The sequence below is a fragment of the Anarhichas minor genome, unplaced genomic scaffold (genome assembly GCF_050575085.1).
Source record: "Anarhichas minor isolate MPS153535 unplaced genomic scaffold, ASM5057508v1 ptg000136l, whole genome shotgun sequence".
NCBI classification, from domain to species: domain Eukaryota; kingdom Metazoa; phylum Chordata; class Actinopteri; order Perciformes; family Anarhichadidae; genus Anarhichas; species Anarhichas minor.
The window spans coordinates 18,405,145-18,420,767 of NW_027466582.1; the positions used below are offsets into that span (position 1 = coordinate 18,405,145).

General features: G+C 46.1%; 1 protein-coding gene across 2 annotated transcripts in view; it reads right to left on the reverse strand.

Moving 5' to 3' along the window:
• Positions 1–15,623, reverse strand: part of LOC142942494 (kinesin-like protein KIF13B) — a 33,251-nt gene that overhangs the window by 1,139 nt on the left and 16,489 nt on the right. Inside the window, exons 19-41 of one of the 2 annotated variants that reach the window (XM_076084859.1) lie at positions 15,182–15,416; positions 14,917–15,079; positions 13,715–13,861; positions 13,249–13,398; positions 12,111–12,239; positions 11,344–11,517; positions 11,037–11,194; positions 10,540–10,672; positions 10,152–10,292; positions 9,896–9,925; positions 9,683–9,782; positions 8,818–8,944; positions 7,937–7,992; positions 7,725–7,843; positions 7,067–7,243; positions 6,836–6,928; positions 6,320–6,472; positions 5,913–5,990; positions 5,716–5,772; positions 5,237–5,330; positions 4,877–4,962; positions 2,515–2,580; positions 67–1,567 (exon numbers count right to left, since the gene is read on the reverse strand). In XM_076084859.1, coding sequence (XP_075940974.1) covers positions 67–1,567; positions 2,515–2,580; positions 4,877–4,962; positions 5,237–5,330; positions 5,716–5,772; positions 5,913–5,990; positions 6,320–6,472; positions 6,836–6,928; positions 7,067–7,243; positions 7,725–7,843; positions 7,937–7,992; positions 8,818–8,944; positions 9,683–9,782; positions 9,896–9,925; positions 10,152–10,292; positions 10,540–10,672; positions 11,037–11,194; positions 11,344–11,517; positions 12,111–12,239; positions 13,249–13,398; positions 13,715–13,861; positions 14,917–15,079; positions 15,182–15,416 — 4,167 coding nt within the window. The remainder of the gene's footprint in view (positions 1–66; positions 1,568–2,514; positions 2,581–4,876; positions 4,963–5,236; positions 5,331–5,715; positions 5,773–5,912; positions 5,991–6,319; positions 6,473–6,835; positions 6,929–7,066; positions 7,244–7,724; positions 7,844–7,936; positions 7,993–8,817; positions 8,945–9,682; positions 9,783–9,895; positions 9,926–10,151; positions 10,293–10,539; positions 10,673–11,036; positions 11,195–11,343; positions 11,518–12,110; positions 12,240–13,248; positions 13,399–13,714; positions 13,862–14,916; positions 15,080–15,181; positions 15,417–15,623) is intronic. The other variant, XM_076084860.1, reaches the window with a different exon arrangement.

Consider the following 15,623-nt stretch of genomic DNA (forward strand, 5'->3'; position numbering starts at 1 on the left):
ACGTTTGGTGATGGAGATAAGTAGAATGCATCAAGAAGCAACAGGATTGGGTGCCGTTGTGCTCACCTGCTGGTACCTCCAGTTCCACGCCCACCCAGGTACCTTCTGCAAAATCCGTGGGTCCAACGTACTGGACGGTGCCGCTCTTATTGTTCCCCACAGTCACGAACTCCCCTTCTTTCAGCCAGTCGGGAAGAACTGCAGCTGCATCTCCTTCCTCAGAGTCGGAGATGATTTCCAGGCTTTCCATCGGCACAGAGAGGTTGAGGCTGCTGGTCCGGTCCACCTGTGCGGGCTTCTCCTCCTCCACGCCCACAATACACTGGAAGGACTTGAGGTCTGAAGACTTGACTTTTTGGATCTTGAAGGGGTTTGCCACCGAGGCATCAGGTTTGAGGGTCTGAACACTGGGCGGAGAAGGAGCTGCGGCTGAGGTGGCTTTCTTTGATGCGTTGGCAGGTGTTTCCTGTTGGACCTCATCTGTGGTTGAGGATGAAGTAGGCATGGAGGTGCCACCTGGGTTTGAGGCCTCAGAAGTGGCTTGTTCTTTGGACGGAGCTAGAAGAACCAACTCTTCACATGGGGCAGGAGCTGGAACCAAGACCTCAGACACAGCCGGGACCTCGGACGCAGACGCAGCCGGGACCTCGGACGCAGACGCAGCCGGGACCTCGGACACGGACACAGCCGGGACCTCGGACGCAGACGCAGACGCAGCCGGGACCTCGGACGCAGACGCAGCCGGGACCTCGGACACGGACACAGCCGGGACCTCGGACACAGACACAGCCGGGACCAGATGTGGAGCTGGATCTTGAGCACTGTTGAGGGTTGTTTGGTCTTGTTTGGGCTGCTGTGGGACGATTGTTTCAGACTGACTTTGAACCTCTTGAGCAGACACTTCAGCTTCGGTCTCGTCTGTGGCAGCTAGCTCGAGTTCTTCTGTCTGTGAAGATTCTGTCTGCTTGGTTTCTTTCTCTTGTACTAACAATGAATCTTTAAGTGGCTCTGAATTGTCTAATTGTTCTGATCCAATGTGGTCAATGGCTGAGTCTTGCATTTGTTTGGTCTGGCATATTAAATCTGATTCTGCAGCTGAATCAGGCTCTCCTTGCTCCATCAACTGGGCCGACAGAGACTGATCAGGTTCTTGAGGTTCTTTCTTCAGGTCGGAATCCGATGGAGTGTCGTCTGAATCGGGCGAGTCCGTCCTCTCTTCAGCCGCCTCATCGTCCAAAACCAGCAGTGACTCCCGAGGCTCCGATTGGTCCACATGGATAAACTCTGAGTAAGTGTCACATTGCGCCACTCCGTCGTCTTCTTCCTCATCGGGCACCATCTCAAAACCGTTGGTTCTGCTGCCGGATGACACGGGCAGGTCCCAGCTCAGCGTGTAGACGTCTGACAGCATGGCTGTAGACAGGCTAGTCGACATGTATCCGCTCGACGCCTCGCTCACCGGGCTGAGGGCGGGCTCTTCTGTCTCCGGGATGATTGGCGGTGGGAGGGGCATAGATCTGGGGCTCTCGGTTTGGAAATCGGGAGGAATGATTTCCTCAATGGCAACCTATGAGGGGAAAACATAGCAACAGAGGTATTGGTGACTCAGAATGCAGCAGAAGGCTAAATCCCTGCCTGACAGTGTTGACCGTTTCTTCACTCTAGCGGTGATTTTGAAACGCACTCACACTGATCTTTCATTGTTCTCCGTTAGACCAGAATCACAGATAAATTGGTCTGAATCACTGATTTGAATCTCTTAGACCTGCACCTGAGTGTATGGCCACATGGGGTGTAGCATGAACAAAAGGGTAACGACATCCTAGAGAAGTTGATACAGATATGAAAAAAACATTTATTTGGAGTCGTGTCCAGCTGGCAAATGTTTTCTTCTCTTCCACCTCCTGAGGGAAACATCTGGCTCCTAGCTGCTGAACGCTGCACTATGGTCACAAGCTAGTTGCTAACCTCGTCTGTCTGTTGTTTGGTGCTGACCATGGAGCGCTTTACACTGAAAACAACGTTGATGAGAGCCGTGAGAGTCAACCAAAACGGTAAAGTTGTGGGATGTAAAACCAGGGTTTGTCATTTTGACGTTCTTTCACAGGACAGTCTTTTGATCCATTGTTAAAAATATTGATTAGAGCATCATGAGAGATCTCTACCAACCTAATGCTACACATAACCGACTCTAACGCTATCGCTCTCATTTGTTTCCAATGATTAAAAAAAGAGAAATGTCACACAAAAAGTACAAAAATAACCGACGCCACGCCAAAATAGAAAACAATACAATAAAATAATAACAGCAGGATAAGTGCAACAGTTCTTCAACGTTAAGCACCATCCAGATAGATTCAGAGTAGTATTGTTGAGAAAGTGTTTTGTTGGATTCAATAGTTCCTGCTCAGTAACAAACTGATGGTATGACCACACCATGCATCAGAAATGCGTGCGGTCCTGCAGTATTCCTGGTAGATACCCTATCACACCGTGTGGGTCTGGAGAACTTACTGGCTGCTGATGTTTGCTCAAGCCCTCTTCAACACTGGCCGACTGCACCATGATGCGAGGCACACTCTGCGGCACAAAGGGAACGCTCCGTTAATGACATCTTGAAATAAAACAATCTTACATTTGCAAATCGGCGCTGAAAGCTTGTCGAGCAGATTTCACGATGTGATCGCGAGCAGGTCGGTGTCATTTCGGTCCGGTTCCACCTGGAGATTAGATATTCATTAAAGCCTGTAGATTCCCAAACCTGTTCATTAGACGGAGGGATCAGCTGCTGTGAGGACATTCTAACGCTTGTGACGGGGAGACAGAACCTACAACAGTGGAAGGATGTCAGATCCTGTAGGCTGAACATTCTTCTGCTTTCTCCGACAGCCTCACAGAATACTAAACCAGAATAACTAACTCGGCCACTCGGCCATCTGTTCCAATATATTAGCTCTGCACAGATGTGTGTTGTCACAGCACAATATATGAGGAGAGATGTCACTGTGATCAGCAGTGAAGATGTTGATATGAGATGCAGAAAGTGCAATAACAATATCTGTTCATCAGATCAAATAATCATGATAAATGGGTAAAAACTATTATGATTGCACCCACAAGCATGAATCCCTGCTCAGTATGCTAGTCACCTCCAACACTCCTTATGATCCGCCAGCTCAATCAATAGCGTGTGTGATTAGCTTCTTTTGAAAAGGCTCTTGTGTCTGATGTTTAATAAATCAAGACATTTCGACTGAGGATATGAATCAGGATGATCGTGTGGCTCTCATGGGGGAATTGATTGGGTCTCTTTGTGCTTTGGCTCGGAGCAGGACGAAGACCTACAGGGACGCCGTGTCCACCAGACAGCAGGTCAAACACGTCTATCCTGTCCCTCTCTGGCTCGGGACAAACCTGCAAGTGGACACAACGCGCCAGGAAGAAGAACGGCTGCCTCCTAATGTTCTAGCATGGACAGGTGGGTTTATTGAATAGGGAACAAGAAATGTATCCAGCACATGAAAACACAGTCAGATCTATGTGAAGGATTCTGGATCTTGTCCGAGACAAGACTTCAAGTCATCAAAGGCAATCCATCCACTGCACTGAGTGTTTTTCAGATCAGGGTTACATTCGAGCACTCATCTGATACACCAACACCTCAACAGCCTGCTGATGTTGTCAGAACACGACTTTTTGTTTCCGTGTCGACCTTTCCAAACACCTGTGGCAGGCATGGTGGCGCTCATTAGAGCGACGGCCTCAAACAATGCACTAACGAGGCTCCGTTCCCCCCGAACACCGCGGCACCAGTGCCCTGATGAGCTTCCCCTCCGCGGCTCGAGGCTCCAATCAGTGGAAGCAGACGCCGTGGTGTTGGGCTGCAACGAGAAGCCGCGGACGTCCCGGGTCTCGACTGGCACGTGATTGGAGATCAGTGGGTGAGGAGGCTCCTGAATGAACCCTCCTCTACACGCAGAGTGCTTGTGTCTCAGTGGGGGCTGTTTGTGGAGCTTCTGCTCCGATCACTAACACTGTACGGCCCGTCAATCACTGGTGCTGTATGTGCAGACAGTTACAGTCGAGACCCGGGGGTGTCAAAGTGGCTCCGAACGACAGTTACGTTGGTTCTCATCAGAAAGATTGGAATACTTACATTTTGGTATTCATAATGCCGCTAATAGGGATTGCTTACTTTGTATAACTTAGCTGGATGAAGCATTTTCATATCTTATTAGCAGGTGGACTCTTCCATTTAAAGATGGGTCAGACCACAGACACTAAATATACAAATCATATTTTTTAAACTAGTTTTTACAAATACAATGTTTCTTCTAAACCAATCGAAGGGTAAAAAAGTTGAATCTCCATTTTTCAAAAATTAAGCAGCAAATGATGTAATCTTTCAAACTTATTCAAAGTCAGCCTGCTGAGTTTTACACTGACGACGCTAATGTTTCATGTTTAGTGTTGTTAGTGTCGACTGTTCAATGGAAACCAGAAACTAACTCAAACACTCCGGATTAATGCACGACGAATGAATATATATATACACACATGGTGAGTATAGCCACGGGTTATGTTTTTAAAGTGATATGAGGTCTACACTAAAGCACAGTTTGTTTTACTTGTTTATGAGGAAGTTTATCTCCTTCTGAAACCCCTCATCTTGGGCACTGAGGCATTTACACACTATCTGTTTATTGCTTGTGTTTCCATCTACATAAGCTCTGTTTCCATGGCAACAAGGAGAAATAGGACTAGCTGCTGATGAGTAGAGGGGATATTTAGATTCATGCTGCAGTGATGCATGTAAAGTTGAAATCCCTGATAAGACGGAGTGCAGAACACAGGCTTAAACCCAGAGTGAGTGTACCTGCTGATGATGGACAGCAGCCTGGTCCCGACCATCTCCCCTCCCACCTGGAAGCAGCGACTTCAGCAGCTTGGGTACGGCCTTCACTGGAGAGAGATAAGACGCAGCAAAGCCTGAATGCACTGACGGAGGTGAGGAGAGGAGAAGAGGAGGTTGCAGGAGCAGAGACGGAGACAACAAGGGCAGAGGGAAAGGAGGAAAAGATTATATGTTTGAAGCAGGGAGAGGGAGAGGGGGGGGGGCAAAGAAGACAAAGGATCCTGTCCACAGGATAAAGCAAAGATGGAGCTGATGACATCAAAGGAAGCAAAAAGAGGACGACAGAAGGAATCCATTAGAAGACAAAGGTTGTATCAGTACCTGTCTCTGGGCTCAGGTTCTGGGAAATGGAGCTGGGCAGTGTGCGTCTAGATGAAGGAGGCACAAAAGAAAGGTCCTGGTGGCTCTCCCAGCCCTGCACATACAAGAGGACTATACACATGTGGCTCAACGTAACCTGTGACCTTTAACAGCCTCTATTGGTGAGCAGAAAGAACTGGAACGACACTGATAGATGTCCTCTACAGATGTAATAATATATATACACACACATCTTCAGAAGTACCCCCTGAGGTACAAGTACCACGGGTCAGGAATCACTGCTCTCTAAGTGTTTTAAGTTGTTATGTTTCAGCTTTTGGATTTTTCAGAAAGTATCTATATTGAATATTAACCATATATTCTTTCTCAAACGGACACTACACTAGTGTATAGAAAACGACACAATCAGAGAATTCATGTGAAAGACAGACCTTGAGGACAGAACGAGAAGATTAGTAGACGTGATCTATGTGTCTCACCTTGAAGTCATTGAGCCTGTGAGTAGAGGAGTACAGATCCAGACTGCTGGCTGACAGCTGGTTCATGGGTTAGAGGGTTAGAGCCAGGGTGGTAGTGAGACAGGTTAACACCAGAGACACACGACGAACAAAACCCCCAACACAAAGAAGCCGACATATCTAGTGGTTAGCAGGAGTCAAACTCTGAACTCTCTTACCCGGTTGATGTTTGGAGAGCTCAGGCAGCGTCTGGAAGCTTTGCCTCTGACTGCCAGCTGTTCCCTCACAGCCACCTCCTACACACACACACGCACACGCGCACGCGCACGCACACACAAAATGTGTTTTGTAAGCATTTCTAATTGTGTCACTTATGGAAACACTATCACAGTTTCTCTATTTGGAGGCTTTGTATTATGTGGATAAATTAGATGTTTCCGGTTCTTTTCCTGGCAGGGTGGAAAGGAAAATAAAAAACACAACCGATGAGCATTTAATCTGCTCGTGCTTCAGACAAATACCAATCAAAGGAGCACAGTTAAACGAGAGCGTGGGCAGACATTCAGTTATTCTGAGGGAGGTAAATGATGCTGAATACCAAGTGGTTCATTGTGTGTTTCCTGACCTGTCTGAGTCGGTCCAGAGTGAGGATGTTCTCCACAGCCAGGACGCTGCGGAGGTATTTCTCTATGGCCGCCTCTCTGTCGGCCGACTGGTCGCCCTCGGTGCTGGCAGCCAGCCTGGCCAGCATCTCCCTGTCCTCTGGACCGTGGATGTCCTGTGGGAGCAGGGAGACGCGGTGTAAAGGGGCGGGGTAGTGCCTGATGCACCCTGCTGGGGTTTCATTTACTTACATCATGCTGCCTTTCACAGCAAAATACTCTACTATCCCTCACAAACTGTTGATGTGCAGCACAAAGGAGTTATTGCAAGGTTTACAATTCATCTCTGGTCGGTTATTTAGAAAGCAAAGACCACAGAATGTAGCCAATCAGCATCAAGTATTCAACAATGCTGTGTAAAAACAATGCATGATACATTTTTTTAATAACCCATTGATGCACAGTAAACACCCTGCTCTTGAGTGGTGGTCTGAGGTCAAATGATGGTTACTGTAACATCTTTGCGGCGCGGTTCTTACCCCTGGGATGTTAGAGACGATCTCAAAGGTGACTCCGCTGCCTGGGATGGTGCTGCGCTGAGACATCCTCTTCAACAGGCTCTGAGCAAAACCCTGCCACACAAACACATACATTTAAATGAACTGTGTTAGTGGACGAGTCATTTTCTAAGAGAGAAAGCAAAAAAAAACTAAAAAAAAAACGCCATTGCGTCAGACGGCTCCTACCCATCATGCCTCGGGGCCACCCACCTGTTTCCCGGTGACGTTGACGCAGACGCGTTTCCTGAGCACCAGCTGCATGTGGGCCGGGTGGCTCAGCTGGACCACCGCGCTGACCGTCAGGTAGACCCTCTGGTCGGCCGAAGCCACGCGGCTCAGCTGAGGGCACTCGTGGACCGTCGAGTCCCAGGAGGCCTCCGCCTTCACCTGGAGGAGCACATCGACAAGCACGGAACATGAGCGGCTAACGGATGCTCCCTCAGCGGCACATTTGGGATGTGCAGAGACGAGATATAAGAGAAGGAAACTCACAAATCCACCCTGAATATCAACCGTCACCTTATCTTAAAGCGTGTCTTTATAGGAATGTTCTGTGCCTGATTTGTAGCTTTTGTGTTTTTTTATTGTTCTTTTCTTTTGTCATTATGTTTCATTGTAACTTTACTTATTGTTTCTTTTTTTAAATATTTTTGTGAAGAACTTAGTAACCTTGTTGAGATAAGTGCTATAGAAACTAAGTTATTATCCTGTCATCCTCCTGTCTCTCTGAGCACTTTATGTCATTATGTGTCACTCACTTGTGTATCGTTATGTTTTATAAATATGTATGTATTTTTGTGAAGCACTTTGTAACCTTCTTGAGATAAGTGCTACCCAAATGAAGTTATTGATATTATTATCATATTACCTCTGGATCATAGTGTTTCACAACATGAAGGTCAAAGAAGTCGTCGTCGTCCTCCCCACTGAGCAGAGCATCCAGCCCCCCCGCCAACGGGCCCAACAGACTGGACTGGAAATCATCAGCTGGAGGGGAAACAAGACGGAAGAGTGAGACCGGCGGAAAAGAAGCCGATTGGACGCTCGTGAAGACGGAGAGAACGGTGAGGAGCGACGCACCGCTGAGATCCAGGAACAGGACGGGGATGTGTGTTTCCATGCCGGGGACAGGAACCCTGTGGAGAAACAGCACAGTCAGCACTCCTCGTCCAGGAGGTGGTGGTGGTGTGAGATAAATCATGGAATAAGAGCTCAGGTTAAAGTTAACCCAGACTTGACTTTTACCCAATAATTATAACCATCTACAGTTCAGCCTTCACAAAGCTGCCTAGTCCAGTTCAGTGCGAGTACAAAATGAGGTACTGATGCATTATGTGATGTTTTTGGATTATGATCAGCTCACACAATTGTGATGGGAAATCAACTTGAATTTGAGTGGTATTCAGATTTATGTATTTAAGCAAAGAAGCCATACCACGGAGAAAAACATATATTACAAGTAAAGTTTGCTTGCTTTCCTTTAAAAAGTAAGAGTACGTGAGTATTATCAGCAAAATGTACGGAAGTATCCAAAGTCAAAGTGTGATTATGCAGAGTAGCCTCTTTCAGAGAGTTTGTAGTATTACATAATAAATGTGGTTGCATTTTAATGTCATCGCTGGTCTTTTTTGCCACTTTAATCCACAAATATGTATCTTATTTTATAAGTATGCCACGTATTCTGTATTGGAAACCTTCATATGTAAAGTAACAGGTAACTATAGCTGTCGCTTTTTTCTGGGGTGGAGTAAAAAGTACAAAATTCTCCTCAGAGTTGTGATGGATTCCAAGTATAAAGTACCATGAAATGGAAATGAAGTACGAGTATCTTTGTAGATATTTAGAGGGTCGTTCCAAAGGGTGAACAGGAAGCGTTGTGTCCTTAAAGCAAACCTTTGCTGGAAAATAAAATAAAATAAATGACATACTTGCTGGATCAATTCATTTCCCTTCAAACACACCTCTCCCCCGGCGCTCCGGGGATGCCGCTGCCAGCCGACGGCACCAGCACGGCGTTGCGTTCTTCGGTTAGCGTCAGGCGACACTCCAGCAGCTGGGACTCCCTTTCTACATCATCCTCGGACTTATCTACACACACACACACACACACACACACACACACACACACACACACACACACACACACACACACACACACACACACACACACACACACACACACACACACACACACACACACACACACACACACACACACACACACACACACACACACACACACACACACACAAGAAGTAAAGACCTCAAACACACACTGAATACGGGAAGGGAAAAGTTAAGTACCAGATCTTTCAAACCTGAATCACACTTGAGCAGTGGGAGGAAATGACATCATAAAAAGTGCACAATGACGAGGAAATAGAGGACTGGAAATACTGCTGCAACCAAGCATCCATATATTCTGCATCCATATCAGAGTCTAACAGAAGCCCAAAGAGGGAAGTGAGAGAAAAAACATTTTCTAAGTCTGATGGAAGCTGATTTCTCTCCGGTGTTTATGACTTTAGAACAGGGGGAAAAAACATGAACGCTTTTAGCCACATTTAGAACATGGGGTAGCATTGCGGTAGCAGCCCCTTGTGGCCAAAACGAGTATTACAACAACAAACACCAACAACAAAACAGGAAACTGTTAAAGATTATCCTAGCAAACCCCCCCCCCCAAATGTTCTGAAGAGGAAACAATTCAGATCTTAGACCTAAAAATGATGGATCATCAGAATGATTGTTTTCTCACTTTCCTCTCAGAGCTTTCGTAGGATTCAGATAAGGTTTTTTTGGGTTGCATGAGTCCCACAGCTGTACCTGGTTTGCAAACTATCTTCTGTAGCTGCTGGTCCAGATACTCCTGTCTCTGAGTGAGCGTGAGCAGCCAGTGTTCCCTCATCCTCTCCAGGTCTACCTCCTACACAGATACACATACGTGTCAGTTGTTCAGACTATTTGATTTGCCGCATTTCTTTTCTCTGTTACGAGCAAACTATCACACATCTTGCTCTTTGTAATTGATCTACTTACTTGGTAGCTGTCCATTTCTTCATCCCCAGCCTGACATTTAAATTGAGAGAGAACCAATTAGAGTCAAACAATAGATAAAAAAAGATGCTATTTATGTCAGATGGGGGAGTCTGAGGAAATCAAAATGAATCATTCTCACACGTACACAAATTAGGCATAAAAACCAAAGATCAAGGTAATTCAATTTCCCAAAAACAAATCCCTCGTCCAGCATACTTTGAACTAATACAAACAGCTGATTGTATTTCCTGCTCACCCATTGTGATCCGCTGCCTTTGGAGATCTGTCGGACCTTGACGTCTCCGATGGACACAGAGAGGATGGAGGCAGCGATGAGGGGCATGGTGCCCGAGTCTGGTACTGAACGGACCTCCACCTGGACCCGACGGGACTGACCCTGGACAGACAGATTCACATGAGGGGATAGAAATAGGCTCACGTTTGTGATAGGACAATGGAAGCCACATTTCCATGAAGCCAACAAAAAGCAACAAGTAGGTTCGTCAGTTAATCGTGGTTCTCTCTTAAAATACAGACAGGAAGTGGAGATGGAAAACTTCAGCCTAATATTAGAAAATAACCTTCAACCAGTGTCCCCGTTCAAATGTACAAACCACAAATAAAACCAAACATATCCACGATACCTGTCTGAGCTGGAAGACTCCTCCCGTGCGAACATCTTTAGCAGGAAGAACCTCGACAGCTGTGAACTCTCCTGCCTCGTTCAGCTCCATCAGCTGCACCCACAACTCCAGGTGGCGGGTCACCTCACTCCACCTGCAGGCACAGCATGGACACGCATCAGATCTAAGCTTAAAGGGACGTTTAGAAGTGTGCTTGTATGAGGTATAAAAGCACACTTCTAGTCACTATCTAACGATCCCTTTGACGTCATATTAATACATACTTTTAAACGTTGTGACAGTTTGGTGTTTTTGAGGATAGGTCTGTTGGTTAAATGAACCATTAGAGGGTGAAACAGACACTAAAATCATGTCAATAGTTCAGATGAATGAAACTAGACTTACGTTAAGTTACACAACTAACCTTCATTCCTCACTTGTTGGAAAATGTCACTTTTGAGTGGAGTGGACTTGTGAGCTTTATTTAATCAGTTTTGACATGGTTCGTGTCAGCTCACCTTTCTCTGAGGGTTCGGGTCTTGGCCTGAATCACTCCCAGGTCCCACAGTGCCAGGTTCCTGCGATGGTTGGCCTGCTTGTGGCCGTACACTTCAATGGCCACCGCCCCATCTGCCAAATATTCCAGAAAGTCCTCGGACACTGGCACCGACAGCTCCTTAAAAAGTTATAAAAAGGTAATTTATTCTGATCTACATCTTCTTCTGAAAATTGTTTGTTTGTTGTTGTTTACTTGCAGTGTTGGTGATGAATTTGCTTTGTTCATTGAATTGTTTCTTTGTGATACGATGAGAATGAGAATGTCACCTTGGCGCTGTCGAAGACCACAGTGCACTGAGGGTCTCTGGAGGAGGAGGACGAGCTGGACGGCTGCATCTCTGGAGCGATGAACACCGACTCCTCCTCCCCCCAGAAGTGGTACTGACAGAAGACGAAGTTGGACAGGTGGCGAGGCAGACCGTTGGCGTGGAGGATTTTCACCTGGGGGAGAGGAGACGAGGAAACGCTCTCACCTTTCTGCTGGTTTGAATCTCATGGTTTAAAGGAAACATGTGCAGACCAGACATCAACAGAGCTTTGAATGTATAGACGTGCCTAACATTGTTGCTTTAGAACGTCTGGGAAATCTTAGTTTGTCTCTCTCTCCTAAAGCCAAGAAATATTCTTTATACACAAAAAAAGCCTGAGGTCAATATGTAAGAATTTGAAGCAAAAACCTCCTGATTTTTCATTTCATCATAAGAACAGCAGAAGCACAGCCAGAGGTAATTACGCTGGTCGCATTTCACAGCACAGTGAGCTGGAGGAACTCAGAACAGAGAGGAAGACACAACAATGTGACTGCCTGCCAGAGATGTTATTAATCTGGAGCCATTTCCCCACTGGCAACACTCACTGATACTGAGCAGCTAGTGCATGTAGGATCCTGACTTGTATGTCAGTGAGAGGAGATATAGGATTCACATTATCAGTTGGGGTGTTTCCTGGATGTCTTCCTGGATTTTCGGCTCATTTCTAACTAAAGTCACGTGACCGACAGGCCTGTTAATGACGCTACATCTGCACGTTCTCACCACACAGTCCAGTCTGCGCTCTTGCGGGTCTCCGTCTGTGTCGCTGTGCTGGATGTCAGACCGTCCTGGACCTTTCTCCTCGGAGCCCTCTGTTCCCCGCCACAGTTCCACATGGAGCCGACCGGCCACCTGACGCACACGCAGAGCAGCAGGGTCTCAATTCTGTTGGTCACGTTGGCAGTGAGCCAGCGCGTCTTTCCTTCTTTTGCCTTTTCTACGGTTTACTTTTGTTCACTAAAGAAATTGTTTACTGTTCAACTTTCCAAATGTCCATGAAGATAGTCATACTGTCGGCCTAAAATTAAAGAAGGCATCACAAAATTGATGATTACCACTGGCATGATTAGTAGACAGAAACAACTTTTCAAATCAAACCTTTTGAGACTTATCAAGTCAAAAAATGATCTACTAAGCATTTACAAAGTGTCAATATTAGCTTGCTTACCATTTGTCATTTAACCTGCATTGATGGAGGTTTTGTCTACTTTTAGCCCTGTTTTGGTCGCCAAAGTTCTGCATTCACACCTGCGTGAACTAATAGAATTCTTGACCCACTTGGGGGAAACAGGAAGAACAGAACTCTAACATTTCACACTGAACTGGACACAGTGAGGGAGGCAGCGCCCCGTTCATTCTTAATGAAAGTTTCTCTGTGGCGCATGAAGCAAAAGAAGTTTGACTTCCAAGTATAAAAGTCAGACGGTAACACCCTGATCTTCCAGTGATCTTCTGCTTTATGGGGCCCAGAGAGCATGCGCAGTAACATTTATTTTAACCCCGCCTCCCAGCCCTCGGTCCAGCCTCGTTCTCATTCACATGAACGGAGGAAGGAAACAACTCTGGATTCGGCCATTAGTGCATTTTTCTAAACTTATAGAATCTAATGATTTAAAGTGTTTGTAAAGTTTTAAAGCCTTGACTTTGGCATTTTGGCCGTCGCCATCTTAGTTCTTTTACAATCAAAGTGACACGAAAGGCTGGAGTGAAGTACAACCAAACGCTGACTAAGACATTTTTAGGGGGCAAAAATGTACTTTAATAAAATGAAAAACATTTTCATTCATAACATTATGAATGAATGTTCTTAAACATCCATGTTTAAGAACAAACTGATCCCCGGCTCCCAGTGGGCTCCTACCTCTCCCGTCTGGTTGATGATGGGCACAGCGTATTGCAGCTTGACGTCGTGGAACAGGCAGGCCAGGAAAACGTTGGCCACACCGATCAGACTGTGGTTCTCCTGTTCATCGAAGAACGGGTCGGCGCGTTTGAAATAGGACCGCATCACCTGGGTTAGAGAGAAAGAGGAAGAACGGGGAGGGACAGAATAAATAAATTACGACTAGATCTAAAGATCCATCAGGACTTTTTGGAGTAAATTGTCTTCTCTTCAACTGATGTTTTATCTGCATATTCTTTGTTCACTGGGTTGGTTCTGTGTCCCTTCTTTTAAGCATTTCATCAATCAGGGATGCAAAATGGCATACACGAAAGCAAGCAGGCTAATTCTGACATATCTACACAAACTGAATAAAACACTAAATTATACTGGAATAAATGTATCCGAGTCTGCGCATCAAGCTGACTCATCTCTATTCACTCACAGGGTTGTCTTCATCAAAGTCCTTCCACTCCTGGTAGAGCTCCCTCATGTCCACCAGTCTGTTCTCCATCTTTTCCAGAGCCCAGATCTGCTTCCCTTTACCTTTACGGCGAACCTGGATGGCCGGCTCACTCAACACTGCATCACGCTATGAAGAGGGGGGGGGGGGGGGGGGGTGCGCGACAGAAAACAGATTTTTAGCCTGGCTGCTCATTAGCCCCGTTTACCAGGACAGGAACAGTGTGCAGCAGTGGCTGTGAGACTTTAAAACCCTTCGTGTATAATAGCAGCCATTTGTACTCCTTGTTGGAGTCAAAACTCAAATCTGACACGACACAAATAGTTTAGCTGCAGTGTGATTTGCCTCCTGTCCTCACTGCCTGAGGATATCATACAAAAATAACCTTCTTTATAACTTGCCAGAACAGAGCAGTAACTGTATTTATTTATTTATTTAATAAATACATTAATGTATTTATTTATTAATTCATATTATCTATACATAGACCTTTTTCCCTTTCACGTCATATCAATCCTATGGATTGACTGTTTAACACACACACACACACGCACGCACACACACACACACACACACACACACACACACACACACACACACACACACACACACACACACACACACACACACACACACACACACACACACACACACACACACACACACACACACACACACACACACACACACACACCTTGTTCTCGTATTCTATAATTGAATATTTTCTGTATGTTAACTACCTGTACATACTGTTTTTATCATGCTATGCTACAACTTATTTTGGTTTCCTATACAATGACATTTTTTACTTTTTCAGAAACACCACACGATGACTTTTTCTTAATAGTATTACATCTTCTATCTTTGGAATAAACAAAAACATGCCAGAACTTATTTGAAAATCATCACGTTTTGAAGTTTTCTTCAGCATCAAAGTCAGTCACTGGTGGATGTCTCTACATCGATTGCTGCCCTGCAAACAGTAACTGCTAATAGCCTACTCGGCATATTTTTGAATCTTGCCATTTTGGTAAAGCGCTTTAACACTCAGCATTCACCCACAGCGTCAGAGTCTCTGCACTACGTACAGTATGAAAATCAATAAGCTGTTCTGTTAATTAAATAGAGGTTTCTGTGTGTGGCTTTTTTGTGTACTTTGTCTCTCTGTTAGACTCACAGCCTACCTTCCTGTTGGCATCCAGGTTGGCAGCAGGTATCTGCAGAGTGACCAGGTACTCCGTCCTCTTGCTCAGCTCCTCGGCTATGAAGCCGGCCTCCTGTGCCAGCAGGTTGGCCCGAACTATCTGCTCCCTCAGGCGCCGCAGGCTGCGAGTCATCATTGCCTCTCTGAACCGCAAACACAGAACAAGTTTTTTCTTATTCTTCTTTCAAAGAGCTGACTGCCAACAGGGGTCAGTAAAGGTCTCACATCCTACGCTTTTAGCCCACCTGTCCTCGCTCCAGCGGCGCACGCGCTTTTGGGAGCTGGGTGCCGCCGCAGCAGCAGCGGCCGCACCGCTCGGCGGGCCCGTTGGGTCCAGGAGGTGGGAGGGTTTCTCCGGGGTGAGCCTCTGGCGAAGCTGCTGCAGCTCCTGTTCGTACATCTGCCTCTGCCGCTCCAGGGCGCAGCGCTTCTCCTCCTCGTGCTGCCTCTCCAGGGTCTGTAACACCGACTGCAAAGGGTCTGAGGAGGAGGAGCCGCCAGAGCATGAAGAGAGAAAGAGGAGGAGAGAGTGTGAGGACTTTTATAGTTTACCATCCTTTCTTATCAAAAGACAATGAGCTTCTATCAGACCTGTTCATCCTAAAATTAAAACTCTGTCGACCCCAAACCAGTTGGAACCGCTTCACAAAATCTAATATTTACCTCATTATCTCCATTTTTGTCTTC